We start from the raw sequence: 19,590 nt of genomic DNA, 5'->3' as shown, positions 1-19,590 counted from the left end.
GCGCATTAAAACGGAGCTCTTAAATTCCTGTTGTCGAAGTGAAATGGAGCAAAGAATTAACATTAAATTTTGCTTCAAATTGGGCAAGACAGCTGCAGAAACCTACGAATTGTTAAAACAAGTTTATGGCAAGGAAGCATTATCTCGCTCAAGAACTTTTGAATGGTTTAAACGCTTTTGAACGCGAAAGCGTGGAAGATGATCCGCACACAGTTCGCGCACAAGCCGGAAGCAATTGAAAAAGTTCGCGAACACACATTGCGTTTGACTGGGAGGCGATTCTCAGATCAGCATGGTGTCGTTGAGTCGCAGCATCCACCATACTCGCCAGACCTAGCACACACTTTTTCCTGTTTCTTAAGCAGAAAAATTCACTGAAGGAAACAAGATTTCAGGAGGTCGAAGCCTTCACGAAAACTGTAACGTCACTAATAAAGAGCATTCCAAAAGTGGACTTTAAAACTTCTTTCCGAAATTTGTACAGCCGAGCACAGACGTGTATTACGGCTGATGGGGATTACTTCGAATAATATTAAATGGCTATGTGTTTAACTTTTTTTTCTTCTGAGTTATTCCATGAGTCCTGGAAATTAATAGCCAGACCTTGTATATATATATAAAGCATTGAGCCATATGTATTAAGCATTGAGTGGCTAAGAGGATAGAACGTTCAATACTCCCAATGAGGAGACCCACATTCGAATCCCAGTGGTGGTTAATGCAAATTCTGCTCAAAGCAAAGAACTTACCGAGGGAGCCTCTCATTGAGAGGAAGTAGTGACTCTCTCGTTACAAGGAGGGGAAACGGAGTGGAATCGCTCTTCCCAACACGAATGCAGGTTAGTTCCATCAAAAAGTCATCCACAAAGATCGGCTCTAAAGTAAAATATTAAACATAGCATTTTTTCATTTTTATCAATTTTTTAAAATTCTTTTCACGTTTGACGATCAAAACTAACAAAATTTCAACAAAAAAAAAGGAAAGAAAATACTTAATATTACCTAACAATAATACTGCAACTAAAATTTCTTCTTACTTTAGACAAACTATACGTGACTGCCCAAAAAGGTCAAAACAACCGAGTGTATGATCCAGTGTATGTTGGGTCAGTTGTGTGTCAAAACAACTAGCTTGATTTAAATTAGTCACCTTTTGAATTTTTTTGCGCTAAATAGATAGTGATTATAAAAACAAAATAATTTTTATTCTCTTTGTTTATTTCGAAATTTTACATTTATTACAACGCATATCTTAATAATTTTTACAGGTTATGATTGTCCTTTCATTCCCAACATATTTGATGCTGCATCAATGATTGGAGGAGCCACAGTCACAGCCGCAAAAGCTCTTCTCGGTAGAAACTATCAAATTGCTGTTAACTGGGGCGGAGGATGGCATCACGCTAAAAAGTAAATTCATTCATATAAAATTACGTAGCATTTGTTTGAAAATGTTACATGTTGTACTGTTAAATAATAAATTCAAACATTACATGGTGCGTAGCGTTTTTAAAAAGTGCTTAAACATGCTTTTTTTTATTCTCGTTTTTTACAAGCTCTTAAAAGTGCTTTTTTCATTGGGTGGTTTTAAAAAGTGCTTGATTTTCCCTTTCCGGAAATGAGATTTTTTCCTTTACCTTGTCGATTTTCGCCATGTATTATGCAAAAGCGTGCTTTTTAGATTGTTCTATTCAACCTTTTTACAATTCATTCAACCACAATCCTTTTCGGCATAGCATCGATCCATAGCGTATGAAACCACCATTCATTTTACATGTTTGATGAAATACTTGCAAGTCCGCATGTGCATCAACTCTACTGAGCTGGGTTCAGTGAGATTCTAGCACTCTCATGTGCAACTCTGCTGCATTTTTCAAGATATTCTCAATTTCAGGCTTCATTTTCCCCTCTTTGATATCGAACCAAAAAATATCTTGATCATTTTATAATGGCTAATGTAATCTAGAAAAAAGTTCTATGTCAGAAACTATTTATTTAATCATGATTATGTGAAGTCTTTGAGAACTATTTTGCATTTTGTTAATATGTATAGTGCTTAAAAAGTACTTAAAAGGTGCTTATTTTTTGTTGAAAGATTTGGCTACGCGCCCTGATTAAGTAAATAAAAAGAATGGGAGTGATCAGTTTGAATTCTTAAATAACTTCAAAATTTTTATTTCGAAAATAGGTTAAAAATTTTTTTTTTGTTTTGTTATCATGAAAATTCGCGAACTATATATATTTTTCTAAGGATCTGTAAAAATCAACAGAAATTAACTTGAAATCTTTAACTGTTCAAAATTATGAATTTAAAATTATAGTATAGTGAATCAATAAACTTTTGTAATCTAATCAGAAAATGAATCCAATTTACAAAAACAAAAGAGAAAAAGAAGTAAATTACAATTAAAACATTAGATCGAAATGGAAAAGCGCCTAAAGCAGCTGAAACCAAATTTGTTTTATTTTAATTTAGAAATTCTAGCAAACATTTAAACCAGGAAAAAATAATAAAAAGCAATAAAATAAAAGAAATGTGTGTTTGTTGAGACAAAGTTGAAGACAAACACACATTTATTTTATTTTATTGCTTTTTATAACTTTTGTATTAATATCATTTTTGTATTCATGTAATGTACAAGTGATATTTAATTTTTGTATTTTATTTCCTTTTATTGATTATTATTATAGCAAATTACCAATATATTTCATAAAATCTATTGGAATTATTTTCTTTTTATGTTGATAGTTCTGTAAATTATTAATTTTAATTTTCATAGCTGGAATTAATACAATTCTGCTGACAAAAAATGTTATATAATCAGAGACAGAAAATATTTTGTTATTGTTATTAGTGTTGTATAGTTTTTGTAGTTTATTTTACGCTATTATTTATTAAAAATGCTTAAGGTTCCCTGGGTGTGAAACGGTCTATATTGTACTCAACTGTTTGCAAAAATGTAGTTTCATAAAATCTTTTCGACATTTTATCTTGACAGTTAACTAAGTTATTAATTTTAATTTACGTATCTACGATTTATGCTAAAAATTGATTGTTTCTAGGTGTTACTCATGAACAGAAAATATTTCAGTAAAGTCATTTTAGTTGTTAATATCATAGAGTTTTACTTTTTTATTACCATTCATTGATTATTGAATTCCTTATGTATAAAAATATTTATGTGTTGCACAATAGTTAGCAGAAAATTACTATTATGCTTCATAAAATATGTTGGGTTCCCCCCCCCTCTTATATTGAGTGCTATATAAGTTATTAAATTTAATATTTTTTACCCTGAGCTGTGTATATTATATCATTAATGTAAGTTTCTGGAAAGTGAAATGTTAAAAATGAATATTTTCATTTCTAATTTAATGGATTCATTGATTTTCAATTGTTAATTTTAGGGACCAAGCTGATGGATTTTGTTATGTAAATGATATAGTATTGGGGATATTGCAGCTATTGCAAAAATACAAGAGAGTTTTGTATATTGATCTAGATTTACATCATGGTGATGGTAAGTGTGTATATTTCACTAAAAATTCAATACTTAGATTATTACTTTCTAGGCGGGTTTTCATCACCTTTTAAACTTTATTTCTTTGTTTTTATTTTTTTCATGTTTCAGATTGTATTCAGTGACATCTTAATCTATAAACGAATTCAGAAAACCTTTATGCCTCTTCATTCTGTGAATGCACACCAATGTGGAAAGTTTCTTTGGTTCTGTTAACATGCTTTGCTATAGTTAAAACAGAAAAATAAGCAAAAATGAAAAAAAAAAGTTTTCAATTTTTAAAACATTGAGTGTTGAAAAAATTATGAAATTTACTTGCCTTATTATAATTTAAGAAAAAATAATAATAAGTCAGCATTACAAAGCTCATGTTTCAGTATAAAGTAATCTAGTTTCAATTCTTCAAATTTTACTCTCCCATGCGTTTTTCAGAATATAAATTAACTTAACAACTATGTGTAAAAACTATTTCGAATAATGTACAGTTTTAGTATAAATAATGTTCTATTAAAATTTACTCCAAAAAAATCCCTGTTGAAAAATGATTTTACAAACAACTTTACCTAATATTTGGTCAACCAAATATTTGGTGAAAGGGTCGAATGCCATATTGTAGCCGAATATTCGTTATATCCCTAATTTTTATACCAGTTGATTAAAAAACTATACTCTCTATCTAAAATTATTATCAGCGAATAATTCTTCACCTTTATAGAGTGGAGTATCCTTTTGTAGTTAAAATATAATAATGATTCTTGTTGAAAATATTGAGAATTTATGATTTAAATGAATATGTATGTTATGATTTAAATGTAATGTATGTTATTAATTAATTTTTGATTAATTTGATTTATGTTAAAATTGTATAGAGCTCAAATCTTTCTTTACATTTTAAAGTGTGTTTCTTTTTGTAGGTGTTGAAGAGGCATTCGCTCACACCTCTCGAGTACTATGCTTCTCTATTCACAAGAATGAAATTGGATTTTACCCTGGTTAGTTATATTACCTATCATATATGTGTTTATTTATGAAAAACTTATTATAAAATATGTCTTAATATCTTTTTTCAGCGAACATAGCACTTATTCTGTGAATATTTTACTATGGGTGTATCTAAAAATGCACATTTAAGAAATTAGGCAAAGTATGAAAGCATTTTTTCATTGTTGAAGGTTGAACCCACGTTTTTAATACCTTTGTTACGCTCCAAAACTTTTCAAAAATTTGCTTAAGTTTTTTTATTTTCTACAATGCAAATAATTTTTATGAATCACAGATTTTAAAATATGTCTTTGAAAAAGATCTTAAAATGACCAGAGACCAGGGATAACTAAAATTATTTTTAAAAAAAGTGATTACAAAGTTCTTAAATTTACAAAAATTAAAATTTCTTCTTTTTTTAAAAAATTTGAATAAATTTTTATTTATTTATTCAAATAATTTTTTTTTTGTTTTTTTACATCTATTAATCAAAGCTCAGAAGAAAAGTATAAATAATGCTTAATAATAATTAAAAACAATATCTTACCTAAAATTAAAAAATCCGACTAAAATCGTTGTGTATACAATTATTGGCTGATATTTGGCTTTCGAAACAAAGTATAATGATTAAACATGGTGCATAGCGTACCACGTTGTAGCTTCAGTGATGTATAAAGATCTGCTTTCATAGTATATACACATAGAAGATATATGTATATATACTATGTCTACATATATATATCTTCTAAAACTTCCAAGATATGATGCTTTGTCCAGTTTGTTCCTCGCATTCGGGTGAAGCTGTAAGAGTGAAAATGCTTTTCTTTGTGTAGAAGAAAAACTGTCTTTCAACGAAGATATAATGGAGTCTAAATAAGGAATAAAGATTGACCCCCTGAAAAATTCTTCTGCGTTTTCAGAAGGCAAGCACATTCGATCTATGAACTTGTCTAGATGCCTCTCGAGGTCGATTCATTTCAATGCTTAATTCTTCGCAAATGTGAAAATTGAAGTAAACGTTAGTATACGAAACTACTGTTTGTAGTTATTTGTGTATCAAAGTCAGTAGCTATGCCAGCGCCATCAGTACAGTTTCTCGTGGCAAAATTTGCAAGTATACGAGAAATTTGTACTTTTTTTTTAAATATCTTGTTAACAATGAAGAAATGTATCTTGGAAAAAATTAACAGGTGAAAGTATATGTAATAACAGAATATTTTTAATTTTTTTGTGTGTGTGGATGGGGGGTTAGTTTNTTTTTTTTTTGGTTGGGGTAGTTTGTTAGAGGTTATGATGTACAAAATCTTACATGAAAAATATGTTTAAAATTGTTCACCAACAACATTGCAATAAAAGCAATTTTAGCTCTTTTGAAATTTCTCATGTAATAATACACTATAAGTAAAAAAAATTAATTATGAAGTAAGTTCTTAGCTATGATTATCCTTTTTACCTTTTCCTTATATGTGTATATATGAAAGCGTGGCAGGCATGGTTGAGTGTTGTTGAGTCACGCAAATAGCAGTTGGAATGCAAAAATATTTTATTTAGCTTTACATGGTATATTCAAAACATTTTCTATCAATGGCGGAGCTCAAATTCGCACTCCGAAACTGTATGCTTGAGTTTTTATCCTAGGGAAAGTAGCAAATGAATTTTCTTCTATTTTATTATATTTTAGGGAAAAAGGGAAATCTTAGTAATTACAATTGGTGTATTAAATTGGTCGTGCGATTCCCACACAGAGTAAAGGGAAAAATTTCTTGAGCCAAAAATAGATTTAGGGACAGGATGTGAATTTAAAAGTGTTTCGATTGAAATAATAAAATAAAATAAAAGGATTTACAGGGATATATAAAGGATATATAATACATATACAATACATATATATATTCATATATATGGGTAATTCTCACGAAATATGACAATTCACTGTCCCTTGTTCCAAGATCTAATACTATAATACTAAAAGAACTTTTTTTTTTAAATTTTTTTATAAATTGCATTGCATTGCTGTTAGCATTTTAAAATGACTTTGCACTAGCATTGACTGTTTTGTATAGTTGAAAAATTTAATTGAACTTTAAAATGTCATTTTCCTGACATGTTCCAAACAATGTTTCCAATAATAACTAGCTTCAAAACTTCCCACAAATTTTTCAATACCTAATTTTTTTAAATCTCAACCGGTGTAAGCATTTTTTGAATATACGCGGAGGGTATTATTCATAAAAACTTCGTTTAAATTTTTTTTTCTGTCAATAACTTGTTTGTCTCAAGAAAATCTGTCATTTTCCTGGCTACTTTTATTTAGTGGTTTATAACCAAAATAGATGGAGCCAGCAATCAATATCTTATGTTAATAGATTGATTAGATACCCTCCTATATGAACATGTCTTGTTGCATGAATAAAGAACCAATTTTCTGGTTCAAAATCTATTTCAAAAATTTTTTCAAGATTAGTAGGTTTTTGTGTTGTCATTTTCCTGGCTTCTTGAAATCATTAATAACGTAAACGGCATAGATTCATCTGAGTTATTTTAAGAAATCCTGTTGTTTTCTGCAGAATGTAAACGTCTTAGGCCAAAATATTAAATTAAAGTAAAGTTATATGCTATAAAATGGCAAATTTGTTATTATCCTGGCTGTCGTTTTCCTGGCTTATGAATTCCAGGACATTGAAGTGTTACCAGAATTTTTTTTTAACTGCTAATACTGTAAGGAAGAAATGCAAATATTAACCCAATACCAAGTTTATGTATGATTGTAATATGGTTGGATGTAATCAAAGTTATTTATTTATTTAATGATTGATTATTATGCACAATTTTATTCTGTACATATCAGCAACAAAAAAAAAAATTGATTCTTTCTACAGTGGATAAAAAGAATTAATTTAAGCAATTTAAATTATTAAACAATCTAACAACAAGGCTTAAGTTGAGTTACTTACTATTAACTTAAAATGACTGTTTTTTAAACTTCTAAGCTAATATGTCATTTTCCTGGCATTTAAGATTTGGTGAATTTCTATTTTATTTTTTTTCTCGAGCAAATGTCAATAAACTACATTGCTGTCTGTAAGATATTAATAAATGTAACTGAAGAAGTATACGAAAAAAATTTTAGATTATTTTGAAGACTTTAAATTCGAAGAAATGTTTTGGTCCGAATTGTCATGTTAAAAAAGAATCACCCATATATATCTTATATGGCTGCCAGTAAAATTTTAAAAGCATGGCAGCATTTCTTTGGCTATTTTATATCAACAGTTTCTTTTGCTGCGAACAATACTTATAAATGATGTTATTTTAGGAACTGGTCTTCTAAATGATATAGGATATGGAAAAGGAAAATATTACACTATAAATGTACCTCTGTATGATGGTATTCAAGATGCTCAATACATAGAATTAATTATTCCGTAAGTATGCTTTTTTTTTTTTTTAAACGTTTATGGATTAATATTTTTTTTAACGTTTGCAAATATTCATTTTGGAAGAAAATATTTCACGTTTAAAAAAAAGGACCATGTCAGGACCTGTTTTGACAGATTATATTTACTATTTCCTTGTTTCTAACTTATGTTCTTGAAGGAAAAAATAGTTTGAACAGGGCTCGAGAAACCGCCCGTCCTCGGCAGTCAAAAATTCCCTGCGGACGACCATTTTCCCATTAATGTTCGTGATACATTTTCAATTTTTGTTATCTTACAAGAGTCTAGCTCCTTACTTCTAAAATGACCCTCTAATCTCCAAATACAGCAACATACTGCGCATGGTGGAATTGATGTTTTCTCTGTGTGGGTGTACTGCAGCGGTTGAAAGTGGCTTTTCAGCAATGTACTTACAAAAAAACGCATTACTTACTGGTCTTCAACAAGAAGCGTTAAACGCATTTATGAACATCTACCAAAATGGAAAACCTCTTTCAGATTTCTGTGCAGAAACCTCTGTAAATCATTGGCTTGATTGTGGAACTGGCAAACGTCATATTTGATTCATTTAAGAAACGCAGTACCGTCGGATAAATTGGCATGATAATTGACAGATAACTTAACCTTTGTTATTTAAATTATTTCATCAAAGAAATAAATTATTTCATAATAGAAATACTAGGTTTTACTATTAGTAACCTAGTATTTCTTTTATTACTGTATAATGTAATCCTAGTATTTGTAATCCTAGTAACTACTAATTCATTGTGCAATTTATGTAAATGTTTGTAATAAACAAGAGAAAATAATATTTTTATTTATTTAGAAGCGACGGGTTAGTTTCAAAGGAGGACGGGTAAAATTTCTGAGTTTTTTCGAGCCCTGAGTTCGAATATGCTGTGTTATATTCAAACCAGAGGTTTATTACAATTTATCCATAGTTATTACAACTTAATAGTCAAGATTATGGTCTTTTGGTTGGGTAATAAAAATTACAGATTTGAGAATTTTCATTTAAAATGCGTTTTTCATGTGTTACTTAACTTAGATTTATTTTTTGTTTATTTATTTTATTGTAACCGTGATATATTTTTGTTTTGTGTACCTGGCAACTTTGATGCATAATTAGGTTGTTTATGTTCTATATGGCTTTATGCCGGTCTTTTTGTTAAGTTGGAAATATAAATTGAAATATTTGTGAAAGAATGTGTCACTTAAGAGAATTGATATGTCTTGGCATACTCAAAATAGAATGGAAAGGATAGTTGCTAACATAAACAAATGTTACTTTTCAACAACCAGACAGGATCGAGATAGCCACACTACGTCACTTGAAAGTATCCCATTCTAAAAGCTATAAAGAATTAAAATGATTGGCTGGGATAGCCTGGTTGGTAGGGCGCTTGGCCCATGTCCGAGACTTTGTGGGTTCGAGCCCCGCCGGTTGAAGACTCGTGTAGTAAAATGGTGACTGATGCACGTTAAATCTGTTGAGTTGCAAAGTCCTCCATGTTCCCATAACAAATCAGTACCTCTTGGGCTACTGGATTGGAGATCGATTGTTCTCTGATTCAGATCAAAATTAGGATCTGTGGATGAATGAATGGATGTATGAATGGCTGTGCCCTATAAACGGGTATGACATATGGGGTGACAGAAGTCGAATTCTTGGCCACAGATGGCGTCACTGGAAAACAAGAACAATCGCACCGCTCTGTCTAAACAGGCATAGGAAAGCAAGCAAGTAAAATGATTTGATGAAAACGAGAAATAGAAATTAACAAGATCAAAGAACACCATTTCACCATCCACTTAAGCTGTTTCTAAAAAAACAATAAATGCTAGTTTAGAATGTAATCAAAAACTAGACTCAAGACACTATTAAATAAAAACTTTTTCTATTTAATAGTGAAATTCATACACAATTTCGTTAGTAATATTTTGTACCTGTGTAGAATTGAGTAGCATATATGCACCTTAAAATTGTGCTAATTAAAATTGCGTTAACACTAATTTCCATTAACAATATTTCTGTGTTATTATGCTTCTAATAACAGATAGCTAGTTTGGAAATTTGTCACATTTGCATAGTTTTATTCCTATGAGGTTAATTAAACTATGAAAGCATCTCTCTCTTTATTAAAAGTTCTGCATTAAATTATGAAACCCAGATTTCATAATGCTTTATTTAAGTCCAGAATTGTCTCTAGGAAAAAAAAGGGCAGGGTGCTTCCTCTCTGAAAAGGGCGCTTAAAGTTTTGACTTAACACTCACTTAACATCGCAAATATTTATCAAAATGTGTAATAACTGAATTTTATCCTCACCAATTTATAATTTATCGTCTCATGCTATTTTATGAGTATATTTCAAAAAGTAATTCTTTCTTTATATCAAAATGTGAGACAAATTTGTTGTTTATAAAAACGATTAAAGGGATGCTGAAAGACAATCTCTGTGCATATTTTTTTTTCAAAATAAATATTTAAAAAAAAATGATTAATTGATAAACAGCTTGAAAGCTTTTTTCTATAACTTAAACTGAAAATTATGAGAAAATAAACATTTAAAGTTGTATTTTTTTTCAAAAAAAAATTATTTTTTTTTAAAAAAGATGTATTATTCCCCCCTCCTGAAAAAAGATACCACTTGAGAATCATCCTAACAAAGTAAATATTTGTAATAGTAATCAGAATCAAACCTAGAAACAGATAATTTTACCAAAGTGTAATTATTTAAACAGTGAATTATTATTTTTTCAAAATGGAATCTGAATAAAAAGGCAATGTTTTTAAGGGATGGTGGCTTATTTTCACAAAAAGAGCCTCATTTATTTGGATCAAGGGTGCAAGCAGGGCAGGTGGACCTTCAGAAAATTCTTAGGGAGAACACTATTTAAGTCTTTAGAAAGTACTCGGTTTTGTTTGAAAAGTTGTGTGGGAATCCTGTGTAGTGTATCTACCACTACAAAAATACAATTCAAATTCACTAGTATGTGAGACATGTTAACTCGATTCTATGGAGAGGTACCTTTCCATAGATGAAGGTTGACATTGACGATAACTCACTTCCCACTTTGGTGACCTTCTGACGTGATGTGCACGCCTACCTTGACAGGAACACCAACTAGGATTTGAACACGCCTACTTCGATGGATGGTGCACATTGAACAGTTGACTTGCGACATTGGCCTTCCCATGCTGTTGCTTCTCAGTCTCAATCACTCACAACATACAACGTATACACTCGACTACTAAAGGCAACACAGGAGCGACCACGACCGTTTACTTAATACAGCTCTCACAATCAACACTAAAAAAAAGTACGGTGATCTTAATGCTACTCTCCTGGCTTCTCACAAAACAGCTATGAACCAACTAGTGGTATCCATTCATCGAATTATATCAGAGATATAATTCTTGTTTGGGAGTACTGTAGTGTATATATCTACCATTCCAATTCACTAGTATGTGAGACATGTTAACTCGATTCTATGTAGGGGCACCTTTTCATAGATGAAGGTTGACATTGTCGATATATACTCTCCCCGCACCTGTAAATTTTAGCTAAATGTAGATATTGTGTAAATAAATGTGTTTTTCTTTTCTTCTGCAGACTTCTTATGAAAACGTATAGGAAATTCCAACCGGATGTGATTGTCTGCCAGTGTGGTGCTGACACTCTAGCAGGAGATCCATTTGCTGCATTCAATCTCACTTTAAAAGCCCCCTCCGAATGTATCAGGCTCTTCAAATCATGGAACCTTCCCCTTCTCATCCTGGGTGGAGGTCAGATTCAGCATTTTATACCTCTTCCAAATTTAACTATTCTCCACTGCTAATAAGGAACAAGTAATATGAAAAAAAAATATTTTTAAAGCCAATGCCTACTTACTTAGGTCAACAAATTTTATTTGTTATTTTAGTTACTTTTTATTAAAATTTTTCCCCCATATAAAACTAAAATTAATTAATTAATGAAATAATATTTGAAAAAAATGTATTTAAACTTGAAGGGATGAATAAAAAGTATTTTATTAACGATTGAAAAAATTTGAACAAGACATATAAATATGCATAGGGAGAGTATATTAATAGGAATAGAAATAAACAACTCAATATCAGACAACTATTAAAGTATAAATTTGGTGACGTGGACCACATGTGCTACCACATAACGCTCTTTATTGAATTTATTTGACAGAGCAAATATAAAATAATTAAATATTTAAATGTGTGCAATAAACTATTTTTTTGTTCAAATAGAGCTATAAGTTTGATATTATCACTGATGTTATTTTTAAAATATGTGACAAACTGAATCACTTATAGTAAAATTTAAAACAATGACTAACGCTTACCAGTTAGAAGATCCCATTTCATTTTTCGCTCATTCCTATTTAATGAATGAATCAATATTTGAAAAAAACTGTATTAACATCATCCACTACAAGTTTACAAAGCATAAGGAGAGTGTCAACTAATAGTAAGAATTGAAAAAAAGTTCTTTTGGGAACCTAGCAGTTTTTTTTAATGAATTCTGACGTATATTTTTCAATTTCAAAGTGACTAAACTAAGGTTAATATGGAAATACAGTCTAACCTCTTTTATGTTAAATCGGCGGGACTATCAGAATTATTTAATCTTATCCGATGTGTCGTGAAAACAATTTATTACGCATTATTACAACACGTTATGTACTACATTAATGTGTGTAAACAGTATTATTGTGCACCAAACAAATTAAAATAAGCTTAAAAATTTGAACTATTTTAATTTTATTCTTCTAATTTATTTTTCCATCTGCTGCTTCTTACAATGAGGAAAAATAGAAATATCATTCGTCAAAATGAATAATTGACGCTTTATTCACATGCTTATTATCTACTCTGTGTCCAGTTTCCTTTCATGTTAAGCGATAATCAACTTTGAAATTTCATGCTTAACATTTAAAATACAATAATAATTGATTGCTGACTCACGGGACCAAACATGTATTTTATTTAAACCGATATTATGATGAGGTTTGGCTGTATTTGTTTTTTTCATTGTCAATAATAATTAATTTAGGGGTTCAACATAGATGGTGTTTTCTACACTAGGGAGTGCTCTTTACTTCCCATACTTACCGGTTACTGTTTTTGGCATATTTTGAAGTCATTTGGCTCACAATGTGATCATTGTGTTTTTAGACTCTCTTGAATAGTATTCCTTGTATGCGTCTATTTTTTAACTGATTTATTATTTGTGTTTAAAAAAAGAAGAATCGTCGTTTGAAGACCTAGCATGTTGCTAGCTAACAAATTTAATTTAAAATGAATTTAAATATTCTGTCTGAATCATAATAATATATGAGCATGAACTAGCTTTAAAGTGTTCATCATTAATGCCGGCACCACTTTTTTGTTTGATAAGATAACTTACAGAATAAATATTCTTTAAATACATTTATCTCATTGAATATGTAAGTCAGTGTTCCCCAACCCCCGGTCCGCGGACCGGTACCAGTCCGTGGATCAATTGGTGCCGGGCCGCCCATTTCATTGAAACTGAATTTAAATTCCTAGGTTTATACCCCAAATTAAAAATATATGTGCTCCATTAAAAAAAAATTTATTTTAAAAAAAGGGGCCCCCGAAGGTAGTGACATAAATTTTTTATTGTTTTAAAAAGTCAAAAAAAGAAAAAGAAAACCACCGCAACTATTTTCTCCTTCAATTAGTTTTAATAAAAAAAATCAATCATCATAACTTTAAATATCATAAATAAATCATGAAAGCGCGGTGCGAAATTTACATTGGAACTAATGAAGAAAAGTAACAGCAACCAAAACAAAGCAACGGAATAAACTGGACATAAGCTACACACTTCGGGTGTCATTGTCTCCAAATCCCCAGATGGAACCGTCTCATTGCAAAGAAACAAGTTCAGGGTTCTCATTGATTAACGTTCTAGTAAGCTAAAATGTTAAATCCCTTTACATTTATTTTTTGGGGTAACTGTATTTTATTTTGCAGACATGTTTAAATGCAATTAAATTAAAATTAATAAATCAAAATAATCTGAAATAGAAACAATCAACATCCCACCCCAAGCGGGCCGCGGTAAAATTATCAAACGTTGACCGGTCCGCGGTGATAAAAAGGTTGGGGAACACTGATGTAAGTGACCGGACTTTATGTTTCTTGATTGAATGTATGAAATATGGATGTTAGGAAGGAAATAAACTAAAAAAACTTTGTTATAATGAAACAAAATTGTATATTGCCAATTTGTATGTATTACAAACATAAAGAATAAGAATTTTTCATTCATTGCTCAACGCATTTTTTAAATATGCAGGATGTTTCCATTGTACATTTTCCGCAAACATATTTCTTCTAATTATTATTTCTATAATTATAACAATATATAAGAAATATACGAATATATAATTCTTATAATTAATATTATTTCTCCTAAGATTCTGTCTTGAATGTCTTGATTGTTTCAACATTTTTCAGGGTAAAAACTAACAATTAGTTAGAGTGAAGTAAAGCTATCAAAATAAAATATAAGCTGCTTACTAAAACATTTAGTTTTTGTCTCTTTTTCTTATACAAAAATGCCAATCTAAAATTTTAGGTACTTTCTTGAAATTTGAATTCACAGTTATTCTGATTGAACTAACTACGTAACAGAACAGTCTTTGCAGAAATGTGCAATTAATCGAATGCAATCCGTTGAACACGCATTACATCGTCATTTTTGATCTGATAACCTTATAAAGCAATTAATTGTTCTCCCGGTCAAATGACTGGTTGTGGTAGAAGTAGGTATGCGAAAAGTATTATTCGAAACAAACAAAATACAAAAAATAAATAAATTAACAATAGAATATTAACTGTATATAAATGTTAGAAAAAGATATGAAGTCAAATGTGCAAAAACGGTAAGATGATAAGCGCATTTTCGATGCCAAAGTTCTTAAACGGTCGTTTGACCAGTTATGGTACGTTTAGTGTTAAAAGTTTCATTTCTAAAATGAAAAAAAAATTCAAAGGAACAAGCGGGAAATAAGGTAATTTTTAGAATTCTATAAAAAAATATTCATAATTCCATGTTTAATGAAATAATAATAATAAAATGCATCTGATGACAACTGGCAGATGATACTTTAATTATAATCAGTTGCCCCTATGTTAATACATTTTGAATTGCTGACTTGTAATTTAAGTTTCTTGATTTCTCCCCCTCTCTGTTCTTTAGGTGGTTACAATGCAGTGAATACTGCAAGATGTTGGACATATCTTTTGTCTATTTTAGTTGATAAAACAATTGAATCTGACATTCCTGATCATAAGGTATACTTATTTCTTTTATTTTATGAATAAATTTATACTTCCATATTCACTCTTTAATAAATCCAATTAAAGAGAGTTAACGCAATGAGTTGGATTTACATTATAATAATTTTAATTGTGTTTTTTCCCTCCAGTATTTGATGAAATATGGGCCAGACTATGAGATCCATATTTGTCCCAGAACTATGCCCAATAGAAATTCAACTGAGCATTTAAAACTAATCACTGATACTGTTTTAAGTAAGTTTCATTTTTGTTTATTCATATGTTCATAGTTCGAATACAACTCAGGGTTATTTAAATTTCTATGTTTCTCATTTCTCTAGCAATAATTTAGTAGCCTTTCAAAAGGAAGACTGTCTTGATACAGTAAGAACAGCTAAAAAAGAAAAGAATACTTCAAAAGAAAGGCATAAAAAAAAATCTTGATGTAGTTTCTCAATGTGGCATTGAACAGAGCAGAAAATAATAAAAACAAATGTACACTATAAATAACTTTTGATATAATTATTGGATTTTCATGCATAAGAACTCAATCTTAATGGTTTGAGGCCCTAACAAAACATCCAGAAAGTAAAATTAACACCATATTTTCCAGATCGGCTACTTATATTTTCATTTATAACTTACGTTTAAACAGAGGTGATTGTGAGTCCATCTCAAAAATCCTGAAAATTCCTTGAGTAAAATCATTAATGACACATTTTAAAAAATTTATGTCTTTGTAAATTTAAATCATTGATATTTTCAGAACATTAAATTCTAAATAAATTATATACAGCATAATTTAAATGAATAATTATGTATAAGTTTACTTTTATCTTCAATCACATTTAGTATTCTACCAGAAAAAATATTTACAAATGAAAGATTCCAAGTATAAATTCAAGTTCTAATATTTTTAAATAAAATATACAAGAATTTTTCTACATAAATGCGATGGATGATTTCTTGAAACTTCTGGACCTAGGATTTCCGGAGTGCGGTTAGGGAAAAATTTGGACTTTTTCCGGAGCACAATCATCTCTGTTTAAAGGGAAAGAAATCAAAATCAGTTGGGGAAAAAAAAGGTATTCAGTGAAAGTACATTGTTGTGTGACAAAACATAGAGGTTCAAGAAAGGTTAGTCAAGTTATTTAAGGTTTCTTCATGTATCAATCACTTTTTGTATATGAGCATTAATGAATTAAAAGCAATTAAGAGGGAGGAGGCGATAAAAATTAGAATTTTAAATCAACCTGAAACATAAGAAATAATGAAAATAAGTTTCTGAATACCCAGCGCACTAATAATCAGCAGAAATTAAGGAGTGCACTTTAAACACTGTTTAATCTCTGTTGCTGAGGAGCACATGCTCTTTGATGAAAGGTAAGAAAAAAATTAACTGAACTGGTCAAGTCGGCATGAATATAAAAATCTTTTTCCATCACTATTAATTAGAAAATTAACTAAATTTCTAACTTTTATTTTATAACCGTCGTTGAACAGCCGACCCAATTTATGGGTTTACGACTACTAATGTTCAACTCTGTAGCCTTGTAATTTTGAACCCAATCCAGAAGACAAGGGAACTCCTGGATCGAGTATTGAAAGAAATTTGCCTTCGTGGAGGACTTTTTGCTGGAGCTAACCTGCATTTGCGTTGCATGGAGAGGAAGACCACGAGAATCTCCCTGATGGCAAGGGGACTCTAGCCCATGATCCGTCTACCACTGAGGATATTTCACGTCAGCACTGTGGTCAAGCCGGATGCGGAATTTGTATCGACCAGCCATCGCCGGGATTGAACCCCGGTTCACCTCATTGGAAGGCGAACGCTCTATCCCCTGAACCATAGAATAATAGTACAGGCTAATTACTCAATTTTTTAAAAAAGAAATTCATTAGCCAGAATTTTGAAGTGTACAATTCTTCAACATCGATAAATTCTTTTTCATTAGTTATAGCCATTTGTAATTGCCATATTCATTTCAAATCACAATATATTTCTCTGATAATGAACTTGTGGGGAGAGTAGATATAGACAATGCCAACCTTCATCTATGAAAAGGTACCCCACCATAGAATCGAGTTAACATGTCTTATATACTAGTCACAAGGAATTATATTTTTGTAGTGGCAGATACACAACAAAATTTTCTAATGCTTATCTTTTATCTTAGGGAATATAGATTACATTCAAAGTTCAGCTCTGGAAAGCTTTGGATTATGAATATAAACTGTGCCAAAAGAAAAAAAGATTGTGATTCTATAATTGTGTCCTCCATCGAAGAATCCTCTGTTCAGGCTGGAATCTTCTTCATTGTGTGTCCCTATTTGTGTGTGTGTTTCCACTCCTGATTTGTGTGATGCCAACTTATTTTAGTTGACCCTCGTGTCTCAGTGAATGATGCTCAATTCTTCAACTCTCATTTGTTCATGATGTATGCATGTTCATTATAAATAAATTACTTTTCCATACAAAATGTTACAGGAATCTTAAAAATAGTGCCCTTTCTTTAAAGGATATTTGAAACCTGGAAATACCTACGTTAACTAGAGACGAGTTCGGACTCGTATTCGAACCTGAAACACATAATTCGAGCCCTTTTACATATCAGATAAAGGCCAAAATTCTAAGAAGATATAAAGCAAGAATTTGTAGAAATGTATGGTACATCCTTCGCAATTATCGATTTTGGAATCATTTAATAGTTCTGAATTCTTATTAAAATAAAATAATTTGGCATTTTTCTAATACTTAATAACGAAAGAAAACAAATTTCTTTGTATTTATTTAGTTTTGGAAAGTAAATTCCACGAACTCTGCACGAAGCTTAAATCCTATTGTAAACATGTTACAATATTTTTAGTACACCTATTGCTACCTAATTACCTTTAACATGGGTGCCATTCTAAAAAAATTTCAAGACTGTATTTTGACCAATTAATACAATCTAGCATTTATCAGAAATTTGTAGCTCCCTGACATTAAAATGTACCTTCCCATAATAATGGCACAAATATTTTCATGAAGCTATTTATGTCAACCTTTTTTTTTTTGCTTCATCATTATTTATTTCTTATCTTATCCTCATAATTTTCTTTTAAATAATCCTAACTTTGGTCATTAACTAAAACGTCAGGGGAAAATGAAAACTTAAACAAATTTAGATACAACAATAGTACAAATTTTGCTTACACAAGTAGGTGCGCTAAAGTTCAATCAATCCCATTTTTTCATTGCGGTGCGACATCATTACTAGATCACTTCGCAATAATTATGAAAAAGAACAATGTTTTCATTAAAATGTAATATTTGTAACATTTTTAAGGTAAAAAGGACATTTTAATTTTCAGAACAAATGGAAAAAGAGATATATTGATGAATTTTAGTCTCATGATATTTTCAGAAGACCCCCGTGGCAGAATCGCAGCAACAATGTGGCAGAACGTTACAGAGTTGTGCTTCCAGAAAGATTTTTCTTTTGAAAAGTAAAAAATTGAGTTTTTTTTTCTACAGAAGTTTACCATAATATTTGAATCGCGCATTTTGATAATCACTTTTTGACGCATTTAATTTATGCCAACAGTATCGTAAATCCATGTAATGTATCGATAGTATTTTTGCCAGTTATTGATATTGATTTTCACATGGTTTTTAAATTTCTTGATATATTTCAAACAATGTGGAAAATTGGAATCGTGCATTTGAGTATTTACTTTTTAAGCCGATGATTCTATCGAATTTTTGGCAGTTATTGCTATTGATTCCTCAGTAGTTCTTAAATCCAATATTTTTTTATGCGATATTACAATTATTTACTATGCATTTGAGTAAACCCTTTTTGTAGAGTCCAATGCACATAAATTCGTTGTCGATTTTTTTTTTTTTTTTTTGTGATGATTATTTACAAAATGCGAAGGAAATAATTTGTACATAACCCTCTCAACAAAATGCAAAAATATCACCCATAATATTAGAATAAAAAATTATTACATGTTCAATTAAAAAAAAATTATAGTTTTTTTTGTATACACAGTGCTTTTGTTAATTATTTATAAAATTAAATTAGTAATTATTAATAGTTATATAGTAGTTAGTAATTAAATTTGTCACATATATGTTTGTTATTATTAATAGTATCTTGCAGAAAGATATTAGTGCTAGACAGTTTTGTTGCAGATAGCTTGAAAAAATTCTGCCACAGGGCTCAAGACTAATTTCAGTCCCCTGGACTAAAGAATTGCACCCATGCCTTTTAGCTATTAGGCAAATTTTTTGTCTTAATTTTGTGAGTAGATCTTGAAATGCTTTGGACCATGTAAA

The 19,590-nt window shown here is 30.2% G+C and overlaps 1 protein-coding gene across 1 annotated transcript in view; it reads left to right on the top strand.

Annotated features, from left to right (window-relative positions):
* Positions 1 to 17,746, top strand: part of LOC107452365 (histone deacetylase 8) — a 23,409-nt gene extending 5,663 nt beyond the window's left edge. Inside the window, exons 3-10 of the mRNA XM_016068827.3 lie at positions 1,269 to 1,410; positions 3,409 to 3,521; positions 4,436 to 4,513; positions 7,819 to 7,927; positions 11,554 to 11,726; positions 15,187 to 15,281; positions 15,416 to 15,521; positions 17,444 to 17,746. Coding sequence (XP_015924313.1) covers positions 1,269 to 1,410; positions 3,409 to 3,521; positions 4,436 to 4,513; positions 7,819 to 7,927; positions 11,554 to 11,726; positions 15,187 to 15,281; positions 15,416 to 15,521; positions 17,444 to 17,493 — 866 coding nt within the window. The 3' untranslated portion in view covers positions 17,494 to 17,746. The remainder of the gene's footprint in view (positions 1 to 1,268; positions 1,411 to 3,408; positions 3,522 to 4,435; positions 4,514 to 7,818; positions 7,928 to 11,553; positions 11,727 to 15,186; positions 15,282 to 15,415; positions 15,522 to 17,443) is intronic.
* Positions 17,747 to 19,590: the final 1,844 nt, after the last annotated feature.

Source organism: Parasteatoda tepidariorum, chromosome 10 (genome assembly GCF_043381705.1).
Source record: "Parasteatoda tepidariorum isolate YZ-2023 chromosome 10, CAS_Ptep_4.0, whole genome shotgun sequence".
Lineage (NCBI taxonomy): Eukaryota > Metazoa > Arthropoda > Arachnida > Araneae > Theridiidae > Parasteatoda > Parasteatoda tepidariorum.
This window is presented reverse-complemented; position numbering and strand designations above follow the sequence as displayed.